At 50.0% G+C, this 26121-nt stretch overlaps 3 protein-coding genes across 6 annotated transcripts; 1 reads left to right on the top strand and 2 right to left on the bottom strand.

Moving 5' to 3' along the window:
- Positions 1–1784: 1784 nt before the first annotated feature.
- mettl6 (methyltransferase 6, methylcytidine) lies at positions 1785–4441 on the bottom strand. 4 transcript variants are annotated; one of them, XM_040165294.2, is made up of 5 exons: positions 3486–4441; positions 3179–3313; positions 2908–3078; positions 2651–2792; positions 1785–2431 (listed from the first exon to the last, which is right to left on the bottom strand). In XM_040165294.2, exons 1-5 carry the CDS (start codon positions 3783–3785, stop codon positions 2277–2279), a joined length of 903 nt encoding a protein of 300 aa, XP_040021228.2. In that variant the 5' UTR covers positions 3786–4441; the 3' UTR covers positions 1785–2276. The 4 variants fall into 4 exon arrangements, with proteins under 4 accessions (XP_040021228.2, XP_040021226.2, XP_040021227.2 ...); XM_040165292.2 differs by having other exon boundaries at positions 1785–2559; positions 3486–3975; XM_040165293.2 differs by having other exon boundaries at positions 1785–2559; positions 2908–3075; positions 3486–3975.
- On the top strand, positions 4162–7484 carry eaf1 (ELL associated factor 1). Its single transcript, XM_040165296.2, has 6 exons — positions 4162–4448; positions 4941–5035; positions 5214–5350; positions 5570–5742; positions 5916–6143; positions 6218–7484. The coding sequence occupies exons 1-6, from the start codon at positions 4346–4348 to the stop codon at positions 6265–6267; spliced, it is 786 nt and encodes a 261-aa protein (XP_040021230.1). The 5' UTR covers positions 4162–4345; the 3' UTR covers positions 6268–7484.
- A 135-nt stretch (positions 7485–7619) lies between these two features.
- Positions 7620–25406, bottom strand: bmper (BMP binding endothelial regulator). Its single transcript, XM_078094360.1, has 16 exons — positions 24185–25406; positions 21749–21834; positions 15515–15614; positions 14650–14732; positions 14181–14271; positions 13975–14057; positions 13717–13816; positions 13182–13291; positions 12912–13046; positions 12657–12761; positions 10713–10758; positions 10244–10383; positions 9962–10163; positions 8812–9154; positions 8549–8679; positions 7620–8452 (listed from the first exon to the last, which is right to left on the bottom strand). The coding sequence occupies exons 1-16, from the start codon at positions 24273–24275 to the stop codon at positions 8271–8273; spliced, it is 2028 nt and encodes a 675-aa protein (XP_077950486.1). The 5' UTR covers positions 24276–25406; the 3' UTR covers positions 7620–8270.
- Positions 25407–26121: the final 715 nt, after the last annotated feature.

The raw sequence follows: 26121 nt of genomic DNA, 5'->3' as shown, positions 1-26121 counted from the left end.
ATAACATCAACTACCGTATAACCCACAGTATCTGCGCAAGCGCACTGGACTACCGTATATGACAGCATTAAAAAGTACAACACACACAAATATATTTGTCAACAATAACCGATATGGGACAAAGCACAAAAAAATCAGACAACACATTGAAAAATGAATGGTCCAAAAGAGGCGAGTAAATAAAAACGTGTCTTGCTAACTGCTTTACTGCTGTTATTAGCGAGCTAACGCTAGCTTGATCAGCTGGATGACGAGTAAACAGGAGGCTTGTTACGTCCCTCACGTCAAAACGGGACCACGTGGACCGGGACCCCCCACGCTCGCACACCTTAGACGACTAGTCGAACAGACGTCTCTCCCTGCGTCATGTGACTCACAACAACTGCCGGCTGCTCTTTCCTCTACGGCGGCTCGCCGCCTTCATTTTTATTTTTGCTCCGCGCGCATCTACGCAACTCATTGAGTGACGTAATAATCGCGCGACACAACGAATCGATGATGAAATTCGTTGCCAACGCTTTTAATAATCGATTTTATCGATTCGTTGTTGCAGCCATAGATTTTATGTGATTTCAATTAAATGTGCTGGTGGATTCCATCCATATGGACACGTCTCACACCAACACGTCTCACCTCAGCGTGTCTCACACCAACACGTCTCACATCAGCGTGTCTCACACCAACACGTCTCACATCAGCGTGTCTCACACCAACACGTCTCACATCAGCGTGTCTCACACCAACACGTCTCACATCAGCGTGTCTCACTACTTCTGGAGGAAATGGGGGACAGTTTTTATTATGTGATGATTCCTGTGATGCATGTTGACGGTTTGCATCATTATGTAGAATAATTCCTCTGTATTTAATCCTGTTGCACTTACATTTGATTTTACTGCCGTTTGACATGTTTAAAAGCAGAGTCATTTCAAACCAGATGGAATCCTTTTGTTTTGGGTTGAATGAGATAAAACGTGGTAATCCTTCACAGAATGTTCTTCTATACATTTGGTAAAACAATAAATCCACCCGCCTGTTGTGTTCATCTCTCTACTCGATATCTTCACACCATTTTTCTACTTGTTCTTTGTCACCAAAGATCCGCCGCGAGGTGCGAAGCAGAGAGACGCGTTCAGGAAGCCGTGCGAGCCGCTCGCCACATCACTCGCAGTGGAAAGTCCGTAACGTTTCACGCCCCCTCAAGAAAACCCTCACGTTTGTGCAAACAGAAACATCCCAAAGACAACAGAAGTTAATGGTTTCACAAAGTGATTAAATACTTTCAGTATCAGTGCTATGTACTTGTTTATAGATGGTTGGTTTCTGTTATGATCCACACAGGACGTGTATGAAACACGGTGTGCGCCACATTGTGGACACACCGCCAAGCCAACAGCCAAGGCCTCAGGAGCCTGGAGGACGTGTGGGACAGCAAAGGGACATTCAGGGACAGTGTCTCTGAATGCTGCTGCATTGCTCTTCTGATCCCCGGCATCAGCGGAGGAGCTGACCGCAAGTAACAGTCACTTGTGATCCCACTCGGACTAAAATGGGTCTTTTTGGGGCGTCACATTGATTGTGGCCCACGTCCTCAGTCCGTCTTCACAGGAAGTGACTCAAGGACGTAAACAGCTCTCACGCTCTAAGACTCAAATACACCAGATGTCCGACTGCTGCAAAGTAGGCGTCAATAATACTTCTGTTGTCTAAAGGTTTTATTTCATGTGTTGGACCGGAGAGAAACGTTCAACCCGCTTTGTGTGTAGAAGAATTGACGATGAAGCTGCCTTTGACTGTGGATTTATTTGAAGGTTTGTCCAGGCAGAGGAAAGCTGAACATCAGATGTGACAACCATCTGAACGTATTAAAGACACTCGGAAACCACCTAAAATTATTTTCGGACTGGTTTACCTAAAATGGGACCAAAGTGTCAAACAACACAATGGAGTTACGCATCGTTTCTTTCATGTTGACACACAAAGACGATGAAATGGTCCCTGTGACTGAACGTCGGGGAGAAGGAGGAGCAGAGTTCGAAGCTCACAGTAGTTCTGCTGGTGATGAGTAAATAAAATAATTCCCCTTCAATCCCATCGGTCCACGTGTCCCAGTCTAAGCCCTCGTCCGTTGGTGAAGCAGCAGGGGACATCGGTAAATTAGTGGGATGAGTAATTTTCTGGGCGTCCGCCACAATGTTGAGGCTGCCAACGGCCCCGAGGAATATCAAGCAGGAGACGTTTGTCCCCGAGAGGACAGGCCGGCCCTCCTACCGACGTCAGCAGCCCTGGGATTGGCCGGGCTTGGTGAATTTGCTCTGCAGAAACACTCTGGGAACACAAAGGCCCTCCTTCTTGTTGACCGTCTCTCTCAGGACGTAGTCGTTGGAAACAGACTGGAGGCCGGCGCCGGCAAACAGCTCGGCCAGGAGCTCTGAGAGCAGAGGACACAACACAGCTGTCTTCGTACTGCACTGAAAAACTCGTGGTCACTGCAGCCGGCGAACGTTTCAGCCGCTGATGTCGTTGGCACAAAGAGAGACAGTGAAGGGATCCACGCCACTTTAAAGTAAAGTATTCACGTTAAAATATCCAGCCGTCAGGCTCAATGACACAAACAGAAAAAAAGACTTCCTGGAAGTCGTCTGCAGACCTTTGGAGAAGAAGTAGGATCTGGTCCCGTCTTGGCGCACGTAGAAGTTCTCCCCCAGCTTGCTGCGGGCCTTAAAGCGCAGCATGGCGTGGTCGTTCAGGCCGTAGTCTCTGAACAGGACGACGCCACCGGGCTTCAGCACCTGAAGGACGCTCACGTCTTAGACCACGGGGGTGTGAACAAGCTAGACACTAGACAGTGTGCGTACAAATAGATAAATACACAAATAAAGAGTCCGTCTCGGTCTGCGTTCTCACCCTGCTGATGTTCTGCAGAACCAGCTGCATCTTGTCGGGGTGGACGGCCGACAGGACAAAGATCAGAGTGACCACGTCCACGCCGCCCTCCGGCACCTGCGTCCTCAGGTCGTCTTTGGTCAGGTCGCACTGGAAGGCGCAGCAGCGCTCGGGGGTGTACAGGGGGTTCTTCTGTGAACAGAAGGCCGTTGAGGTGGTTTTATCTTACGGAGCCGTCGGGTCGAACAGCAGCAGCGAAGCCACAACAGACAAAAGGTGGACGATATCTCACTTTCACCAAGTCAACGGCTCGCGGTGAGAAGTCGCAGGCGTAGACGAAGACGTCGCGGTCGTCCTCCAGCAGAGGGAAGAGGCAGTTTCCGACGCCGCAGCCGGCCTCCAGCAGCACCAGCCGCTGGGCCTCCAACTGCAGCGCCACAAACACATAAACTCATTTAAAATGTGTCAAATATAAATGTGCGTTTTGCAGATAAGCAAAGAATCGTATAAAATAATACATGCTTTAAAATGACGTTTGGCAGCAATGACATTTGTGCAAGCGATGAGCTCGCGTGCTGGTAGAACATCGCGGGTTGCACCTCTCTGCAGGCCTGCAGCTCCTGGAACTCTCTGGTGGTCCAGTGTCGGTCCTTGAAGAAGTTCGTCGTGTTTCTCTTGTAGAACAAGTCCCAGTTCTTCTGAGCTTCATCTTCCAACTTCCTCAGTCTGAAGCCGGACGCCGGAGCCGCGGAGCCGCCGAGTCCGTCCCGCGACTCGGCGGTGGAGCTCTGGTTCCGTCCGGGGAGCCGAGGGGGCAGCTCGCCGTTGGACCCCACGTCCTCCTTCGGATGAGAAGCTTCACTCTCACCGGGAAAACGACCCCTCTGTGAAAGAGCCATGTTGCTTCTAGGAAGCTCCGGACGCTGTTGTCCTCCAGTAATCTTACTATTCAATCATCGATGGAGTAGAAAACCCGTTATTCTGACGGTGGTCGCGCTAAAGTCCGGTTAGTTTAAAAACATTTTACGCCTCGGTTCACTTGCCGGTAGTGGACGTCCATCTTGTCCGTCAGTTAAATTCCTCCGTGTAGCAACTTTGATCCTCTTTGCTCTCAATGTTCGGCTCGTTTCCTCCAAATACAATCATGGGTTCATTGTAGACTTTAAGGAATATATTACACTTTGTTTCCTCTAAATGTACATTTTACCGAAAAAATCAGAAACTGTGACTTTACATATTTTCGGTGACATTTGATCGACGGACCAAAACCGGAAGAGGCGCGTTCGAATGGTGAAAGGCTTGTTGTGCTAACGCGTAGCCACAGCCGGCTAACTGCTTTACAGCTACAGATTTATATCTCATTCCTCCCGAAGCGACCGAACGCCGATCGGCCCTTCGGAACATTTGAACATAAATGTGAATCTTTTCAACCTTTTTATTCTTTTAAACGGACGGAGACATGAACGGGAGCACGAACCCGCTGCTGGACAAAGAGGAACATGTTTTGAAGCTCGGAGAAAGCTTCGAGAAGAGGCCCAAATCCTCCTTTCACACAATCAGATGTGAGTGCGACGGAATGATTGACAACCGTGCACCTGCAGGACGAAGTGACACCTGAGTGGGATCAGACACGCCTACTTATTGTCAACGATCTGTAAACAATAACAACGACGGCTCCTTAAAACCTGCTGCACGAGACAGGAAACGGAATAATGAGCTGTGTTAGTTTCACGTGTCATCACAAGCTCGATGATCACGGATCAATAAATGCAGAGAAACAGAATCACAGTAAAACGCTTATGATGAAATAAAAACAAATCGCTCCACAGAAAGATCAACATGTTTACACAGACTTTATTTTGACATGTAATTGTTGTGGTAAAATGTCCATATATATATATACATTTCACTCAAGATGTTTATTAATGTTATTGACTGAGACGTCATCACACTATGTTGGATGTATAGCTTTGAAATAAGTCATTATCGACACCGTCAGACATCTAAAGTGTACATTTACAGTCACATCCAGAAACCCGTCTGTCCCTTTTCAGATGACTTCAAACCAGCGTCCATCGATACGAGCTGCGAGGGCGAGCTGCAGGTCGGCAAAGGAGACGAGGTCACCATCACGTTACCTCACATTCCGGTGAGGCTGCGCTGGAGAGAAAACATCCGTCTCTCAAATTCCCCTCGGTCACAAATCCACCTGACAATCAAACACGTCTACTATTTAACTGCCGTGCTGCCGAGGAGCTGGTGGACCTTTCGACCCCTCGCTGTGACGGAGGAGCGCGCGGGTACTCACATGGCTGTTGTTCCTGCAGGGCTCCACGCCGCCCATGACGGTGTTCAAGGGAAACAAGCGGCCGTACCAGAAGGACTGCGTGCTCATCATCAACCACGACACCGGGGAGTTCGTGCTGGAGAAGCTGAGCAGCAGCATCCAAGTCAAGAAGACCAGGTGAGGGGGGAGGGGGGGAGGGGGGGGCACTGGTCCCATTGAAGCACAAACACGGTGTTTTGTTTTTCTCACCTTCATCCCATTCACACCTTTTCTTTGGCTCCATCTTCTGGACGCTGGTTGAAACTGCACTCATCACTGATCAGTTTCTAAGTGTGAGCGAGTTCTAACAGCCGGTGTGTGTGTGTGTGTGTGTGTGTGCGTGTGTGTGTGTTTCAGGGCCGAGGGCAGCAGTAAGATCCAGGCACGGATCGAGCAGCAGTCGGTTCGGTCCAGCCAGCCCAGCACCCCGTTCCGGGCCCCGACCAAGCCCGGGGCCGGGGTCAAGGCCTCCCCGTCTCCCTCCAAGGACAACCCCTCGCCGGAGCCGCAGCTCGACGACATCAAGAGAGGTACGACGCACTTTGACCCGCCGGCCTCCGTGTGAGCGCGCGTCAGCGAGCAGGAGGAGAATTTAAAGATACGATAAGATACAATAATATAAATATATATCATATAAATAAGCAGTAATAAATAGATTTGAGCGCATTAACATCCGTGTGTCCGCGCACGCTGCCGTGCACAGAGCTGCGCGCGGAGGCCGAGGTGATCGAGCAGATGAGCAGCAGCAGCAGCTCGTCGGACTCGGGCAGCGCGTCGGGCAGCGCCGACGACAGCAGCAGCGACGGCGAGCGCGACGCCCCCCTGCCCCCCCCGGCCCGGCCGCCCGGCCAGACCTCCCCCGGCCGCCAGCCGGCCTTCAACGGGGCGACGGAGCGGCCGGCGGGCGACAACCAGCTGATGAACACGCTGAGTGAGTTCACGTTGATGCTCCTCTCAGTGATGAAGGAGTTGTTCTGCATTTATATTCATATTTTATCTCGTCAGGAAACGACCTTCAGCTCAGCGAGTCGGGCAGCGACAGTGATGACGACTGAAGGGCTCCCTACATCTGACATCTGATTATTTTTGGTTTCTCCCTCATGTCCGCCAGGTTTTTAACTTTAAGAGTGTATTTTTTATTAGATGTATATTTTTTTTGTATAGCGAGACTTTAGAAGACTAAATGAGCAGTTTGGGAACAATATATATAAATATACATGTATATCAGAGTGCACATACATATTTTCTGTACTTTGCTAGTTTGATCAACTTGTTTCATCTGATTTTGTTTACTTGTGTCTCTCGTGATGAGAAAAAGGAGGAGAATGTCTTCATATCATCGTTTACACATGAGTGTGATTCATTCATTCATTCAGAACAAGGATCTTCACTCCGTTCTGCTTCTCAGAGCTTTGAACCACTTTTTATTATTCATCAGTAATCAATGGCATCAACTCCTCTGGTTCTGGTTCTTAAACCAGGGACGAAAGGCTTCTCCTTCCGGACTGAATGAGCCCTCAGGTTCTTCCCCTCAGCGACCTTTGACTTCTCTTTGGAGCAGCGTGTGAACACCAGCAGGAGGCAGAAGAGACCTTCAGTCCTCCTCATATCATCTCATCACTGCTGAAAGTCCATTAATACAAAAGAATGGAATCACACGATGACAATCCTGTATTAATATCAAAGGACCTTTGTGGTGACCCCCCCTCAAACAAAGTATTTCATTATTAAATCATATTATATATATTAAATGAGATACCTGTGTTTCTCACACAAAGTTTCATTAGAAAATGCACACTGACTTTTATTTTTATTTTCTCATCCTCACAATTTATTATTTGTTAGACTCCTGATCAACTAAGGATTCTTTAGTTTACTTGTAACAAGCTATTCTTCTTATTCTTATTCCCACCACAAGTGTTTCATTTATTCCTTTTCTATTGAGCTCTCAGCTCTTGGTTGTTCAGAATGTTTTATCCACAGTATTAATTGATCAGCGCATTAGTTTGGTTTGAAAAAGTCAATAAGTATTCAAACATCTTGTCACCAAAAGGCTTAAACTGAACATGCTGAGCTGGTGTTTGTATTTGCTCACACGGAGCGAATGAAAGTCCGACCTCACGTCCAACGTTCTGCTGCTTCTCCTCATTCCTCCTGTTTGATGAGTCACGACAAAGTTCTAGGACTCGTGCTTCAAACTGACGTTCCCATGGCGACGGTCCGACACTCCTGTTAATGTGTTCAACGTGTTTTATTAAAAGGACTCTGATTACTTTTGTCCAGTTTGTTTATAATAAGTTAGAATTTTCTTCCTCAAATGAAAGAATTCCTTCAGTTTTCCTTTGGGGATTTGAACCGGCAACCTTCGGGGTTAACGGCTGAGGAAAGTAAAGACAGCAGTCAGGAATGAGCTTCAATACAAGATTATATTGCTGGTCTTAAATAACTATCGTCAAGTGGAGCTCAGCTAAGAAGATCTGATTCAACGCACACACTTTATCCCTCGACCGCACAGTAACACAACTAACACATAAATAGCTTCTGTTTCCCTTTAAAATCATTGATAACGCAATTGTGTTCATGATTCTGGCTCCTGCTACGACGCGTCCTTTGACCAATATATAAATTAACAACAAATAATAATAATAATAATAATAACAGTTAGAACAATAATATAAAAGCCGTCTCTTTCATATAAATCTGCTAGCTTACAATATGAAATGATGGAACCGATGGAACCGGGTCCACGAGGCCACAAAGTTTATCTGCTTCAGATCTCCTCGTTTCCCACGAGAGGGAGTTCCTGAGAGATGCCCCCCCCCCCCCCCCCCCCCGCCCACCTGAGGGGGTCCCTGAGGGTCCGGGCAGCGACGGAAATGTCCCGATTCACGGCGCTCCTGATTACTGAGTTGAGTTCTTCCTCTTCAGGCCCGGAGTAAGTCCCTCTCCCCTCCGGTGGTTCCAGCCCATCAAGTCGGGGGGGCCTGGACCCCGAGCACTTTGTCGCATCCGACCTGTGGACTCCGGACCCTTTAGCCCCCCCACGGGGTCACGAGGGTCACCGGCCGGGGCAGGCGGTGGGCTTGATGCAGCGTCCCTGGAACAGCAGCAGGTTGGCGGGGCAGTGGCAGCCGGCCACGCACGGCTTGTTGCACGGCCCGATCTCGTTCCAGTTGTCGCAGGTTTTGGTGCAGCCGGGTCCGCAGGTGTCGTACACGGCGCCGTGTTTACACTGGGTCGCTGGAGAAAGGGGGGGCGGGTAGAACATGATATTAAAAAGCTGTTTGGTGCAGCAAAGCACTACGCTGCACCCGTGTGAGGAGACTTCATATTCACCCATGCAGGCGGCGTCGGGCCTCCACAGGACGGGGGCCGCCTCCCGCTCGCAGGCTCGGCTGTACGCGATGAAGGACTCGCAGTAGCAGTTCTTATGGACCGGACACTCACACATGTCCGTCACACACGACCTGCACACCACACACACAATGCACACTACTCAACACGGGGAAGGAGGGGGCGGGGGGAGGCCCGGAAGTCTTGCGTGCATTTGCGCGTAACAACGCCTTTCTATGACATCACAACCCGCTGTGCCCTCTGACCTGTAGAAAGGGGCGAAGTCCACCACGCGGTGGCACTTCTGGAACTCCCACGACTTGATCTTCTGGCACTCACGGTGGGCACGGAACTTGACCTTGACGCTGCCGGGGCACAGGAAGGAGGCGGGGCGGCGGGGCGGGGGCTGCTGGGCGCAAACCTCGTTCCCCTCCACGCGCCACGACTCGGCGAACTCGTCCACGTCGAACTTGAAGTGGCCGTCGCCCCCCATGGTGTCGTCGCGCTTGTGGCCGTTGTAGTTGCCACACAGGCCACAGAGGCGCCCCCGCAGGTGGGGGGCCGCCACCACCTCCACGAAGCTGTCGCCGTCCCACGTGATCTCTAGACCTTAGAGAGAGTATTAGAGAAGTATTAATGAGAGTATTAGAGAAGTATTAGAGAGACTATTAAAGAGTATTAATGAGAGTATTAGAGAAGTATTAATGAGAGTATTGGAGAAGTATTAATGAGAGTATTAGAGAAGTATTAGAGAGACTATTAAAGAGTATTAATGAGAGTATTAGAGAAGTATTAATGAGAGTATTGGAGAAGTATTAATGAGAGTATTAGAGAAGTATTAGAGAGACTATTAAAGAGTATTAATGAGAGTATTAGAGAGAGTATTAAAGAGTATTAAAGAGTATAAATGAGAGTATTAGAGAAGTATTAATGAGAGTATTAGAGAAGTATTAGAGAAGTATTAATGAGAGTATTAGAGAGAGTATTAAAGAGTATTAGAGAGTATAAATGAGAGTATTAGAGAAGTATTAATGAGAGCATTAGAGAAGTATTAGAGTATTAGAGAGAGTATTAAAGAGTAATAATTGGAGTATTAGAGAGAGTATTAAAGAGTATTAATGAGAGTATTAGAGATTATTAATGAGAGTTTTAGAGAAGTATTAATGAGAGTATTAGAGAATTATTAAAGAGTATTAAAGAGTAATAATGAGAGTATTAGAGAGTGTATTAGAGAAGTATTAGAGAGAGTATTAAAGAGTAATAATGAGAGTATTAGAGAAGTATTAATGAGAGTATTAGATAATTATTAGAGAGTATTAGAGAGAGTATTAAAGAGTATTAATGAGAGTATTAGAGAGAGTATTGAAGAGTAATAATGAGAGTACTAGAGAGAGTAAGGTGAGAGGAGGGGCTTACCTGCGATGGTGGTGAGCTTCAGCAGGTACCCGTCCAGGTCGATGTGCACCCCTGGGCCGTGGTAGGGCAGCGCGATGCGGGTGCCGTTCCTCCGCACCGTCAGGTGCTGGTGGAGGCCGAGGATCAACCCCCCAAGCCTCACCTCCACCGACTGAGTCCAGGAGAAGGAGCGGGTCCGCCGGGCGTCGTTCCTCACCAACACCTGGGGGAGAAACGGAGCTCCGTTAGACTCTTCTTCTTCTTCTTGGAGCCTGGATGTCGGGGTTGAACCTGTGGTCCCACCATGAAGCCGGGGTCCGAGGGGCCGCCCGCGCCGCCGCAGTCCCGGGTCAGCACGTACTGACACGTCCCCTGGAAGTTGAAGGTCCTGCCGTCGAAGGTGTTGTAGTGGGGGTCGCCGAACACCGTGCACACCCCCGGCTCTGTGAAGGGACGGAGGGCGAAGACTTTGAGACGGAGACAAAAGGACCAAAAGAAACGGAGCCGAGTAGCAACAACTAAGTAGTTCTAAACGTCCCTGACACACGGCTGGAGCATCATTCATGGTAAATAATAACACACATCAGTCAACAAAGGTTTGTGGAGTCTTTGTAGTCCTGAAATGTGAGGACATTTCTGAAAAAAGAAGATGTCCCCAAAACCTCAATTCACAGCTGCACCGATTCCAAACATGACATCAAAGATCTTCTGACTCCTTTCAGGCCTTCAGGCTTCCAGAATGGCGCGACTACTGAACTGAAGACTTACTCACTTTCAGTGCAAACTGGACAACAGCCGGTCCTGTTCAGGATCTTATTCTGCAACACACACAGACACACACAGAGGGATCAGACACATGCAGAAAAGAGTACAGACAGACTGCAGATCGATAGAGAGAAACCTCACAGAGGGAAAGATCAGACTGGACAAAGTAAGGATGATATAAGTTACTATAGTAACTACTGCACAGTTGAAAGTGAAAATGAACCACCATGTGTTAACCGGTGGAGCCAAACAGCCTTTTTTCTTCGTAGCAAAAAAGGAAAAAACACAAAGAAAAGACAAACAAAAAATATTGAGAAGGAAAAATAACAACAAAAGTTGTACTTGAAAGCCGAACATTGCAGTGTTACGCTCAACCAAACAGTTCCAAATGACAGCGAAGGCCTGAGGGGCCGGTTGCCCCGGTAACAGACGGTGAGGCCGGCTCCGCCCCTTTTCCACAGCCTGGGACGGATCGCTGATCATCGCTGTCCCAAACAGGTGGGACGGAAAGAGTCAAACCGGGACGGCCGCGGAGACACCGATACGCCGACTTCAACCGCCGAGTTGTCTGTGTGACAGGAAGCCCAGCGTGCACGTGTGTGCATGTGCGTGCACGTGTGTGCATGTGCGTGTGGTGTGTACAGTGTGTTTCAACTTCCATCAGAAGGGAAGATCAGAGGTCTCTTTCACACAGCTTTTTTTTGTTGCCCCAGGGAAGCCCTTCACACACACACACACACACACACACACACACACACACACACACACACACACACACACACACACACACACACACACACACACACAGTCACAGTCTGTCATCACATACAGATGTTCTCTCTACAAACTCCAGAGTGCTAACCTCCTCACAACGGGAAGCAGAGTGTCTCTCTTTGAAGAAACTGGACACACACACTGTCTTTCTCCCTCTGACACACACACACACACACACACACACACACACACACACACAGATTGGTTTTCAGGGGCCTAAATATAGGAAACCTCGTCTTTGCTGTCACTTAAACGTCACACAGACAAAAGGCTCTTTGGAGACACGCTGTCTCCAAAAGGACACTCAGACCGCAGGACGAGTTCACGGGAGAGAGAGTGTGTGTGTGTGTGTGTGTGTGTGTGTGTCTGTGTCTGTGTGTGTGGTGTGTGTGTGTGTGTGTGTGTCTGTGTCTGTGTGTGTGGTGTGTGTGTGTGTGTGTGTCCACAGCTACCCAACGTTACGTCGATTCATAACGCAGACGAGTGACTGAAGAACACCAGCAGACTGGTTCCATTCCCAGTGACCCCCCACCAGTGGGAGACCACTCACATCCTGTCCCCCGCCCCATCGTCACGACGTTGCACCGCAGCTGATCACGTGACAGGACGCGTATAACTGCCTTTTCTAAAAGGACATTTCACCTACGCCACCTACGCCCTCCGCCCGCCCCGACCACCGGCAACAGGTGAGGGCTCGTCCTCCCTCGTCCTCCCAGGGGACTGGCCGCTCGCGCCCGACCACCGGCTTCGGACCGCGTGACCCGGCAGCAGCCGGGGCGAGGAATGCGAGGAATCCACTCCATCACCCGCCGGCCGACACGCGACCCCCAGGCGACCTCTGCGACAGGTGAGCGCGGGGCGAAGCGCTTCTTCAGTTCCCATCACGCGTGACAGCCAGCGCCGCGCTCCGGCTGCCGGGGAGGACACGGAGTCCTGGAAAGGGACGGTGTGTCTCCAAGCAGGACATCGATCCCCTGCTGGAACGTGAATAACCCCCGACGCAAATGTGCCATGAACGCATCAGATAGATCCGCCACGTCACCTGGTAACAGGCGTTATCAGACCGTCATGGTCACGCGTGTGGAGTGAAAAGTCATGGGCTGTAGAGCCTGAGACAGACAGGGAGGAGAAACACCTAAGACAGGACGTTTTGATTGGTCGGGGGTCCGTCACTCACCGAGGGGCAGCTGGTGATTGGTACGCACTGTTTGGGCCGACACTCGATGCTCCCTTTGACGCAGCTGCACAGGGTGCAGTTCACCGAGGACCACATGTCTCCTTCCTGCAGGACAGAGGACACACACAGGAGGTCAGGAGACACCCGTCCTTCGCCTGTCCTCCACCCATTCTTTGTTTGTCCATCAACTAATCATTCCATCATCCATCCGTCCACCCGTTTCCTCCTTCTCTCAACACCCTCCAGCCTTCTCACCCTGTAGATCTTATTCCGGACTCTGCAGTACTTCACCTCCTCCACCTTCACGTAGGACAGACACTGGTCGCAGCACTGGTCGCCGTGGCAACCGCCCGGCTGTGAGCATCGCTTCTTGCAAACCACCGTGGAATCCTGGGGGAATAAAACAAAATAATATGAATATAAAAACAAGGATGAAGGAGGTTTTGGAGTAAACTCAAGAACAAACAGATGGAGAAGAGCACAGAGTCTCTTGTGGGCTGACGGAGGTGGAGGAGGTCCGGGTACCTTGCAGGTGCAGGTGGTGCAGTTGTCGTGTACGAAGGACGTGCCGTCCTCGTAAACCTCGCTGTGAAACAGACAGCTTCCGAGAGACAGATCGAACACCTTCCTCTGGCCTGACGGAGGAGGAGGGCGGAGCCACGGATAAGAAAAAGCATTGGATTATTTTAAAACGTTAATTAATTAACTGTTTAGAGGAATAATCAGGATTCTGCTACTGTTCTACTCTCGTGCATCTATCATTAGATTATTATTTATCCTGCATTAGACTATTAACTAATAATTATTGTCATTGTGGATTTCATCTGCCATCACAATCACTGAATCACTACAGGAAAGTAACTGAAGTAGATAAATAATTTTGTTTTTATTCATAAATAAGTAAAAAGTACAACATGTAGTGCAGTACAAGTACCTTAAATATATCATTTTGTTGTTAATTAGTTCTTTTGCACCACTAAGGGACGATGCAAGTTCCCAACATGAAACCTCCTGTTACCACAAAGGTTAAAGGTCGTTGAGATAATTCACTGGTCTTTACCGAGACATCGTGGACAGCACTGTCCGGGTGGGGTGTGGCTGAGGTGGGCGGGGCACGAAAGGACAGGACACGCCTCCCTCGTGCAGAGGGTCCGCCCTCCCTGAAACAACAGAACGATGTTCCATCAACAAGTGTTTCAGCTTCCTGCTTTAAGAATCGGCTGTTTAAAGACTCCCAGGAGAAGTTACTACACCCGCTGTAACCACGTGTGTGCGTGCGTGTGTGTGCGTGTGCGTGTGCGTGTGTGCGTGTGCTCACGGTGCAGCTGCACTTGATGCAGGCTTCGCCCTCAGGACTGAACTCCTCCTTCTCTTTGTACAGGCGACCCTCAAAGATGCAGCCTGGCGAGAAGGAGACGAGACGTTTGTGACTCCGCGAATGCAACAAAACGTGAACCGAATTCAACAAACGCTAATCGCTGGCCGCTGAGCGGCGTGTGGTCACGCGGCGCGGTGGGTACTCACTGGGGCAGGTGGGGCAGCACTTCTTGGGGTGGATCTTGGGGTTCCTGCAGTGGACGACACACTGGACGTCCGCCTCAGTGACGACTCCTTCCTGTGACCAGCAGGGAAATCAGTGCTCTCCACGTGACGTCTGATCCGTCCTCCATGTTTTCTTCCCTATTCTTGTCTTCCTTCCTCGTTTCATTCTCTCCCATGTCTCTTTATGTCTCCTCGCTGTGTATCTAAACGTGTCTCACCTCAACTCCTTCCCTGTCTATACACTTCCTTTCCTTTCCCCTCCCTCCTCCTGCACCGCTACGTTCCTCTGATCATGTTTGTGTTGATTCAGATCCGAGGTCAAAGGTTAATACGTGACGCCTGAGCTGAAACAACACTTTCTGCATCGCTTCACTTCTCCACTTATGTGCTGACACACACACACACACACACACACACACACACACACACGCACACACACACACACACACACCTGACAGCGTCTGGTTTTGCAGGGTTTGGTGGAGCTGCTCCAGGATACAGAGCTGTTATACGATCGCCCATCCAACATGCAGCCTGAGAGAGAGACAGACAGACAGACAGACAGACAGACAGACAGACAGACAGACAGACAGACAGACAGACAGAATAAGAATAGAAACATCCATGTTAATTGGGTTGGTAATCTTATAAAAGTAATTATATTCATTCATATTACTAATAATAATTTACAGTCCCGGGAAGATGGACAGGTTCAACCATCAACAAATTGTAGCAAAAATTATAAAAAATAATAATAATAATTCTTCAAAACATTTTGTCCGACCTCCATCCGGCTCAGGCCCGAATGGACCCACGGGAAGGAGATTATACTCCGTCACGACTAACGAGATTCAATAAAAATACTGACGACTTATTAACTCTCACGCAAAATGAACAACAGTGAAAACCAAACCCTAAAAGCCCATTTCTGCTCGTTATAAAGTGTATTTTATTATTCATTCTGAGTTTACTTAAAGCCAAGTACAACTCGCCCTCTTTCACGACATCGATGCTTCATAAAACGCAGTGAATTGCTCCCAATAAAGTCATCTAGTCTGCTGTGATTTCATGAAAGAGAGACGCCCTCATGACACGCAGGAGTTTTTCCAAAGCAGGGGGGCCGGGGGGGCCCTGAATGTGGTCGCAGTGGGCCACACGTCCACCGCACAATAGAAAAGCAACACGGGTTGCCGTGGCGACCGGGGGAGTCTCTGAACGATAGGGCCCCGCCCCCTCTGAGAGGGCGGGGCGAGCAGCACCAATATGAACAATAACAATAATTCTATAACGGAGAAGATGTTTATTTTCCTTCTCACCTTTGCACCTCTCGCAGCAGGCGCCGGTCTGCTTCACCACCAGAGCGCAGTCCTCCGACACCAGAGGACATTTCTCCTGCTTACAGTCCGCCTTCCCGTCCTGCAGCCCGGAGAAGATTTAATTTAAGAACAATTTAATAGCAGTTTAAATGAGGTCAATTAGTCGTGAAGTCGTGTGACTTTGGTTTGATTGATTTTGCTGATCAAAATGTGTAAATTTCATAAATTAACTCCATTGGAACGCAGCGAGGAAACAACGACCCCACTGACCAATGGAACCTCTTCACTGTGCCCCCCCCCTCCCCAAAACGAATCAGCGGAGCCGCTCGGCGCTCCGACGCCTGACCTCATCGCAGGTTAGAAGTCTCCAACTCCGAGACTCCGCCTCCACTTGTAGCTGTGAGTTTTCACGCCGTCCCTCCCGCCGCACATCGAATCCGCCGCCACCGCCGAACTGCACCCTGGGACGGCGCCCGATTAATCCGCTCCACTTTCACACCCAGCTCTTTACTGCTGATTGGATCCACATGGCGTGTTTGTGTGTTTCATTTTACACACTGAGCGGGTTCATAAAGTGGAGCGCCGGCGGCTCTGACGAGGACGGATCAAAGGAAGGGCGAAAATAAACCGCAGCGGTTTTAATATAGCAGCAGCGCTCCAACGAAAACCTCAGATGATGTCATGGCCGAGGAGGAGAGAGGCGACAGAGAAGGTTTAAATAACCGGACAAGAGGGGAACCAAACTCTCCTTCTGCACACCAGCAAATGTACGGAAAGTCCAACTGGAGGCCGAGTCGGTCTCCTGGAACGGTTCATGTGGCGTCGTTTTGTAAGACCTCGTTAGGCCGACGAGTCCAGACTGCGGAGATGAGAGCAAGAGGCCGCAACGCGCCGCGAAACAGGGAGAAGGTGGAGCCGCTTGTCAACGACAACACCGGCAACTGCAGGTTCGTCTCTGAGCCGCAGACGCAGAAGCCAAACGGCAAACTGTTGATCGGTGGAGTGAAGCTGCATTCTGTGACAGACAGACAGACAGACAGTAGTGACCAGCAGGGGGCGACTCCTCTGCTCCCATAGACGTCTATGAGGAAATGACTCTACTTCACTGTAGTGACCAGCAGGGGGTGACTCCTCTGCTCCCATAGACGTCTATGAGGAAATGACTCTACTTCTCTGCAGTGACCAGCAGGGGGCGACTCCTCTGCTCCCATAGACGTCTATGAGGAAATGACTCTACTTCTCTGTAGTGACCAGCAGGGGGCGACTCCTCTGCTCCCATAGACGTCTATGAGGAAATGACTCCACTTCTCTGTAGTGACCAGCAGGGGGCGACTCCTCTGCTCCCATAGACGTCTATGAGGAAATGACTCTACTTCACTGTAGTGACCAGCAGGGGGCGACTCCTCTGCTCCCATAGACGTCTATGAGGAAATGACTCTACTTCTCTGCAGTGACCAGCAGGGGGCGACTCCTCTGCTCCCATAGACGTCTATGAGGAAATGACTCTACTTCTCTGTAGTGACCAGCAGGGGGCGACTCCTCTGCTCCCATAGACGTCTATGAGGAAATGACTCCACTTCTCTGTAGTGACCAGCAGGGGGCGACTCCTCTGCTCCCATAGACGTCTATGAGGAAATGACTCTACTTCACTGTAGTGACCAGCAGGGGGCGACTCCTCTGCTCCCATAGACGTCTATGAGGAAATGACTCTACTTCTCTGCAGTGACCAGCAGGGGGCGACTCCTCTGCTCCCATAGACGTCTATGAGGAAATGACTCTACTTCTCTGTAGTGACCAGCAGGGGGCGACTCCTCTGCTCCCATAGACGTCTATGAGGAAATGACTCTACTTCTCTGTAGTGACCAGCAGGGGGCGACTCCTCTGCTCCCATAGACGTCTATGAGGAAATGACTCTACTTCTCTGTAGTGACCAGCAGGGGGCGACTCCTCTGCTCCCATAGACGTCTATGAGGAAATGACTCTACTTCTCTGTAGTGACCAGCAGGGGGCGACTCCTCTGCTCCCATAGACGTCTATGAGGAAATGACTCTACTTCTCTGTGGATTTATTCCCTCAGTAAACATGAGTTTATGTCTCAGTCTCAAGTCTTCTTCAACACAGCATGATGTTCATTTAGTGAATTAAGGTCCATTTAGTGTCAAACAGAGCATAAAGCAGGGGACGCTTTAGGGCGGGGCTAATTGTGATTGACAGGTCTCTACGACGTGCCCGGCGCCTCCATGTCCTCCTCAGTCCAGATGTGGTCACTTGACCTCTGGAGGTGACTCGTGGAGTCTGACGTCGGAGTGTAGAACAAAGCAGCCGCGTTGTTCACGAAATGAACACGTGATTTGCATTAAATGAACGCAGAGGCAGAAATCACCCGATCGGAGCCTTAGTGTGGCCGACCCGGTGGTCAAGGTTGTGTCCTTTAGTCTCTGTCCTTTAGTCTGTCCATTAGCACAAAGCCCCCCTCCTCACTCTCACCCTTCATGTTCCAGGGTCAGAGGCCACAACGGGTCACCATGCCTCTAAACACTCGACATACCTCCACGGCACCACGGCTGGTCGACTGGACGGCCGTCTGTCGCCAGGGGAGATGACCCCCCCCCCCCAAACACACACACACACACACACACACAAACACACACACACACATATTGGTGTGTGATCCTCGTACTCAGTATCTACTGAAACACATCCACTGTGTTTTTATTCATTTATTACAGCTGACCCCCCCGAAGGGGACGCCATGTCTTCAGAGCTCCACAAGACGACTCAGTGGAGAAGCCGAACGTCCCGGAGACATCGCGTTTTATTTTGTTCTTTTTGTTGTTGTTTTGTTGTGTTGTTTGTTTAGAAACAAACAAACAGGCATCAATCTTCACCCTCCAACACCGAAAGAGAGAAAACACAGAGTCGTCCTTGTTTGTGTGACAGTTCATCTGTTCGCCACTGGGGGGCGACTCCGCTCGCTCCTCCCCCCCCCCCCTCCTCCTCCTCCTCCTCCTCCTCCTCCTCCTCCTCCTCCTCCTCCTCCTCCTCCTCCTCCTCCTCCTCCTCCTCCTCTGGATCCGTTCACTACGGATTCATCTGCTGAGGCAGAACATCGTCTTCATGATGAAGGATCGAGAGATCATTCAGGTGAGGAGCTCTCAACTTAAAGGCCCCCTTAAGCCCCCCCCCCCACACCCACACTTTTCCACCGTGACCTTCAACCTTTCACCCTTCCTCCTAAACAAACAGGCGAGACCCCCGTCAGAGCGCAGGAGCCCCGGCTCAGCGTCCCGAGCTGTAAGCTCGTTAAAATAATGCGCTGCTCTCTTTTTAATACTTCCGCATGTTTAAACATGACCCCCCCCCCCCCCCCCCCCCCCGGCCCTGCATACGATGACCTTTGACCTCTAATGTAACAGTGATGATACGCTGAGAGATAATTACTTTCCATCTTTAAATATTATATAGATTATATTTATATTATAGTTTTCAACACAAGATTCATTAAACGGATCCAGAATATCGAGCTTTGACATATAAGAAGAATATGAAGATTATCAGCAGCTAAACTATTATTCTTTTCTTTTATCTATTAGTCATGGTTTGATTATATAACATATATATTAGTTTTTAATGGAAACCTTGTGATGTTCTTTGTCCCTCGTGTGTAAATCCTTTGATCATATTTGAAACTGTTCGTTGACCCTCGAACACTCATTCGTCCCTCGGTTCGTCCTCACGTCCGTCCCCAGCAGACACGAGGAATCGATGACGAGTAAATATAAAACACAAAGGCCGGTTTACTTAAACACGAGCTGCTACTGTTCCAGTGGACACGCAGACAGGAAGCGACCTTTGACCTCGCTGTCGGATCCATCTCAGCTCCTGAGTGTAAAACCCGTCCGTGCAGCTGGAATGTTTGTTCGATCGATTAGCAGGCCGCTGTGACCTGTGACCTTTGACCCCCCGACTGCCTGCGAGGTTGATGTTGTGGAGATGAAACTGATTTCACATCCCAGCAGATTTAAACTCACATCAGTGCCGTGTTCTTTCTATCTTTGGCTAAAATGACCATTATTATATTTCAGCTGATTCATTCACTGAATCAATTATAATAATATCCCGATCTCATGATCCAGAGGGACGCTGGGGACGCTGGACAAAGCCGTCCCCGGGGCGAATGTCCCGGCTCACGCCGGCTGAAGGACGTTCCGCCGTTCTTGCTGCCACAAGCTGACGGGCCGACGGGAGGAAGACGGCGAGATGAGCCGACGGACGGGCGACGAAGAGCGTGACGGAGACGGGCCGACTTCCTGCCAGATAAAGGGTCGCCACGGCGACCGGCCTGTCAGTCAGTCTGTCAGCCACATCCACTCCTGCCCCATTACAGCGCCGGGCCCTCGGCCCGTCACACAATGGCTCCTCTGTGTGCCCGTCTGCCCACACGGCCATTAGCAGGTACTCTGCCCCCCCCCACCTCAAAGTATGAGTGACACTGGAGCCCCGGGGGCCGCCCAGCCCCCCAAAGACCGCCCGGCGACACGGAGAGCCCCGCTCGTCTTCTGGGGGATGACGGACGAGACGAGAACATGACGTTCTTCTGCTGAAGGTTTGAGGATGTTTTGCTGCATCAAAAGGTCTCGTCCTCAGAGGAAAGCGTTGGGGGGGGAGGAGAGGGGGGCTAATCACGATATCAACAGTCAGACTTTGCTGCGGTTAAAAACTAAACTTTTATCTGAATTTGTTTAAATTTGTTTAAATTTATTTTATTAATCTGCAGCTGTTTTTGAATCATAAAAATAGTTATAGACAATAAAACAAATGTGTCATATTTCAAAACATGAAAAGACATTTTTTTGTAGTTTTAGGAGAGAGAACATAGGCCAAAATGATTTTTCCGTGTGTGTGTGTGTGTGTGTGTGTGTGTGTGTGTCTGTGTGTGTGTGTGTGTGTGTGTGTGTGTGTGTGTGTGTGTGTGTCTGTGTGTGTGCAGGGGGTAAAGTAGAGATGAAAGGCTGCCCATTGCCTGCTGATGACTGATAGCATTCAGCGGGCTGATGTCTGCCCGATAACACTCAGGACACTCAGACTGGAGGCCTCACGCAGCCAATCAGGGGCCAATCAGGGGCCGGGGTTTGGGTATCCAAGTTCTATTTGCCCTGAACAAGTGTATGTTTGAACTGTGCGTGTACAAGGTGACGAGGACGGACCCGACTTGAGAAAGTAATAGTAGGAGAGGAGTGAATAAGGGCCTCAAGCTGCCTTCATATATATGTATAAATATGTATAAATATACACATACATACATTATATATATATATATATATATATATATATACAGCCGTTGTCCCCGAGCTCTTTAACAGGACATTCCAATCGTCCCGGGAACCATTTTATACTCGATTGACTAAATATTTGATTTATTCTGATGATTTCATATTTCAATACTGATACATGTGATTTCCCGTAAATATATAAATATATAATATTTATGAAGAAATTACACGGAAAAGCCTCTTGTGTAATCTCCTTTCCAATCAAATATATTTTAATAATTCCACTGAGACAATGGAGGAATTGGAATGTGCTGGTTGTTGTAATTTACCGGCCATGTTGTATTTTAAATACAAGTCCTCAAGTTCACAAACCCGCCCAGTGACACAGAGGAGCTTTGTCAGCCGGGTCTCATCCCCCAAAACCAGGAATCCACAGCCGTAATGTGGGGGGGTCAGGGGTCAGAGCACGTGTTGCAGGAAGGAGGCGTCCCGTAGCGTTTGTAGCTCTTTAACTGGCCGGCTCGGGTCAGGACGGCGTGACCACAGGCCGTTAAAACCAGCAACCCCCCCACCAGCTGAACGCTGGAGTAAAGCGACTTCATGGACACTCAGCAGCTTCTACGTCGCCTTCAAACACACAAACGTCCCACGTGACCACCGATAAGACGCGGCGCACCGAGCTCCCTAATCAGCTTCCTCAAACATCAGTATCAGCGCCTCCACACGTCCTTTCACCCTCCCAGAGGGGGGGGGTCTGACAGCACAGGACGGGGGGTGGAGGTGCTCGGCCCTGGGGAGGTGGAGGTGCTTGGCTCTGGGGGGGTGGAGGTGCTCGGCCCTGGGGGGGGGTGGAGGTGCTCGGCCCTGGGGAGGTGGAGGTGCTCGGCCCTGGGGGGGTGGAGGTGCTCGGCCCTGGGGAGGTGGAGGTGCTCGGCCCTGGGGGGGTGGAGGAGGCTCTTACCAGACACACGCAGGTGATGCAGGGGTTGTCGGTGATGTTGGGGATGTGGAGGACCTCTCCTTCGTTCTCACAGCTGGCCTCGGTACCTGTGGAGGGAACAGACAGGTGAGATGCAGCGAGGACCCGGATCCAACGCGACCACGTCACCGACCACGTCACCGACCACGTGACCGACCACGTCACCGACCACGTCACCGACCACGTGACGTAGGAGCAGACGAACCACCTGTGAGCGGCAGACTGACGTGATCCAAAGCTGCTTTAACGGTCACATGACTTCATGTTGGACTGTGAGGGAACTCCCCCTCAGTCACGTGACCTTTCTGTTTTGACTGTATGATGACTTCCTGTCCTTGTGGGAAGTCTGGTGTTGAAGCGGAGAGGAAGCAGGAAGCGGCTAATACTCACTGACCACTTCCTGCTTCCTCCAGCTGATCGGGGAAGAACATCTTCTCATTAGAAACCACCGTCAATGGAGAACCTTCATCTGATCGTCCACTGATCTCGACCCCGTCCAGCCGCCCCCCCCCTTGTTAAAGCTGGCACCCGGCTGTGTGTGGCTCTGAATCTCCACAACAACAGGTCCCCCCCCACCCCCCCATCCTGGATCCTGGCAGCGCAGACGAACCCGGACGGCTCCCCAGCGCTGTAAAATTTACAGCCTCTGAGTGTAATTAAACTATCAGTGGTGTAAGTGGCGTTGGGGGGTCGGGGGGCCGGGGGCTCCGAGACAAATAACCTTCCTCTGTTACTTAAAACATTAAAACCTCACAAAATGTTTCACTTTAAGTAAAAGTCCTGAAAATCCTCAAAAGGGAGAGAAAAGGACTATTAGCAGTGCAGGGAGTCGTGGGGGGGGGGGGGGGGGGTCATTCCCCGACCTTTCTTTAGCTAAAGGTCACTCTTTCTCTCAGACTTTGAAGGTCGATCTGGCTCTTTTCATTCAGTTAGTTAGTTTAAGTCACAGTGACTCTAATAAATCTCTTGTTGAATTGAGCCAGTTAAATAAACGTAAAATATATTAATACACAACATCTATAATGTGAGAAAGAATTGAGATACTTTGTAAGTAAAAGTATATAAAGTAACACCTTAATATAAAGACACTAGTATAGTATTAGAAGATCGCACTTAAAGTATGAAATGAACAGCACGGCCTGCTCTGTTATATTATTATATTAACTGTTATTGGATTAGTCGGCATTCAAGGTTAAAAGTTGAGCCGATTCTAACAAAGTTATTCTGTTATCTGTAAATGAGAAGTATAAAGTACACTGAAGTATTCTCAGAAAAGACGTATTTACACCTTATTTATATTCACAAAATGAGGGAATCAAGTACGCAGCTGATAACAGAACAATAATTCTGACGGTGACCTCAGTAGCGCTCCATGCGACCCCCCCAACCCCCAAACACCCCCCCCCAGTCTGCGGTCCGGGGGGGACAAAGACGGTGCATGTTTTGGATGCCAGGTGGAGGAATCCGATCCGCATTGGGGATCACAATGGTGCGAGAGAGAGAGAGAGAGAGAGAGAGAGATCAAACAGTTAGACAGACCCCCCCCCCCCCCCCATCATCTGATCCCAGATCGGGCAGTTATTTAAAATCAGCTTCCTCAAAGATCTGCTGTAATGGAATCATCATCTCAACCACACGGTCGTCATGGAAACTGTTTAGAACGACACCCCCAATAAATAAATAACAACAATAATCACCCCCCCCCCCCCCCCCCGTCAGGCCTCGCGCTGCTGTCTGTGCGCCACCGACATCCACCTCCTCCATTAATTAATTTACTCAATACGCTGCGGGGCAACAGACGATACCCATGATGCAATGCGGCTGTCAAAACAGGCGCAACAGCCGGGGGGGGCAGGAGGGGGGGGGGGGGGGGGGGGTGAAAGGAAGAGTGATTTACAACCTCCAGTCTGCTTTATAAGAGAGAGACGGGCGGTTAATTATAAGCTTCATGACGCAAACAACCATTTGAAGAAAAGATCCCGTTTAATCTCCAGCGGCCGTTTGATCCTAAAGGTTTAAATCCAGACTTCATTAAATCCAGTTTGATGAAGTGAAATCGTCACGTGGTTCATCGGGCTGTCCCTTCTCACCGCAGGGTGCCACCGAGAGGATAACCCGGGTTAAAGTGGAAACCCGGGTCTGTTTTCAGCAGACGGAATAAGAGACTTTAAAAAGTAATTACTGACATGTTTTCTTTGCATAAATGCAACTTTCAAATTGTGCCATAAAAACGAAATAAATAGGAGCTTTTAGCGAAATAAAGAAGGGAAGTTGATTTAGTTTAGTTTTTAATCGGTTTTATTGCTTCTTGGACCTGATGTCGAGCACCGCTTCACACAGATAAACTTGATGAAAGAGGCCGGAGGAGCCGCGGGGCCCAAACGATCAGTTATTATTAATATGACCCTTTAATCTTACCTGTTATAAGCGCGGAGGAGGACCGGGGCGTTTGGAGCAGCACCACGAAGCACAAGAAGAACCTACAGGTGGACCAGGAGGAAGACAACATCCTCGGCTTCTCTCCAGGAAACACACACTGAAAAAAACACAATCCAGAGCCAGACCCGGGAGGCAGATCCGCGGTCCCCCCGCAGACGGCTTTAGCCTCAAATCCGGCGAGTAGAAAAAAAGAAGAAGAAAGGAACCTCCTCAGTTTGTGTGTTTGCGCTGAAATGCACAGCGGCAATCAGCCGGGACGCGCGGGGACCATCGCAGTGACAAAAGCCGCGGTCCCGGTCTGAGGCTGCGGATCCCGACCTGAGGCTGCGGGTCCCGGTCTGAGGCTGCGGATCCCGACCTGAGGCTGCGGGTCCCGGTCTGAGGCTGCGGGTCCCGACCTGAGGCTGCGAGGGGATCCGACCTGAGGCTGCTGGTCCCGACCTGAGGCTGCGAGGGGATCCGACCTGAGGCTGCTGGTCCCGACCTGAGGCTGCGGGTCCCGACCTGAGGAGCCGCCGCGCGGGTTCACAGTGAATGGAGGCTTTCAGAGATCCAGGAGTCCGTTTGGCGCACGGATGCTGGGTGCGGACTGTCCGCAGCGTGGACTGATGTCTCCTCTCGGTCTCTCTCCTCCTCTGCTATTAAAAGCGGACCTGTGGTGTTCGGAGCGCAGCGCGCAGCCAGAGAGTCCTGCCTCCTCTGGTAAACCCGGGACCTCCTCCTGCCTCCCGACCTTTGAGAAAGACCTCCTCCCCGACCCTCTCTGGTCCTCTGCACCCGGGTCCTCCTCCTCCAGACCTCCTTTTGTTATTCTAATGTTTTAATAATCACAGTGTCTGCTACTGAGAGAGAGACAGAGACAGAGAGACAGAGAGGGAGAGAGAGAGAGAGGGAGAGAGAGAGACAGAGGGAGAGGGAGATCCAGTTTCATGACCAACAGGGAGCTTCACGTCTCCGCGTTGGTTGTTAATGGAATTGTTGTAGCAGAAGACAAATGAAGGACAGGAGACATTTCAACAACTTACTTACTGTCACCATGGCAACACCAGCAGAGCCCCGTCCACGACTTATCAACACGTACAGACCTTTATTTATGATTCAGAATATGTGGCACCGATCACTGTCACACACACACGCGCGCACACACACACACACACACACGCACGCACGCACGCACGCACGCACCTGTGCCTGCTGTGTGTCCACGTCTGATGCACTCAGAAGCTGCTGGGTCCTAATTGTCTCTTTGAAGACTCGCTTTTTCTCCCGTGTGAGCTTCTGACGAGCTTCACTTTAAAGAGGCCACACACACACACACACGCACACACACACACCGTGAACGGTTGAGGGATGTGAGGAGCAGTGTGACTGACTTTGGGTGATCAGCGATCAGTGATTCTGCCCGGCGGGGGGCAGAGGGGGGGTTATAGTGCATAAACATCATGAATGTGCAGCTCTAACAGCCTCCAGACTTCCTTCAGTCCTTCCACGACAGAGAGCCTTTAGGGGGTCCGACAGTGGACTGTGTGTGTGTGTGTGTGTGTGTGTGTGTGTGTGTGTGTGTGTGTGTGTGTGTGTGTGTGTGTGTGTGTGTAAGATCATAGCACCAAAACGTTATGAAAAGCAGTTCTGTGTGAGTGAAAGTGTGAGTTTTGTCATATTAACCACTAGATGGCAACAGAGTGAGAGGGTGTTCTGTCTGGCGCGCACGCGCGCACACACACACACACACACACACACACACACACACACACACACACACACACGGCAAAACACACCTGAGGGGAGTGTTCTGTAGTAAGGAGACAAGAAAAGAACGTGTTTCTATATAATATATATATATATATATATATATATATATATAATTATATATATATATATATATTATATATATACACATACGTCTGAGTGCTTAC

This window comes from Gasterosteus aculeatus, chromosome 20 (assembly GCF_964276395.1).
Source record: "Gasterosteus aculeatus chromosome 20, fGasAcu3.hap1.1, whole genome shotgun sequence".
In the NCBI taxonomy this organism is placed as follows: Eukaryota; Metazoa; Chordata; class Actinopteri; order Perciformes; family Gasterosteidae; genus Gasterosteus; species Gasterosteus aculeatus.
The sequence above is the reverse complement of the archived record's forward strand: the minus strand, read 5'-3'. Positions and strand labels throughout refer to the sequence as shown.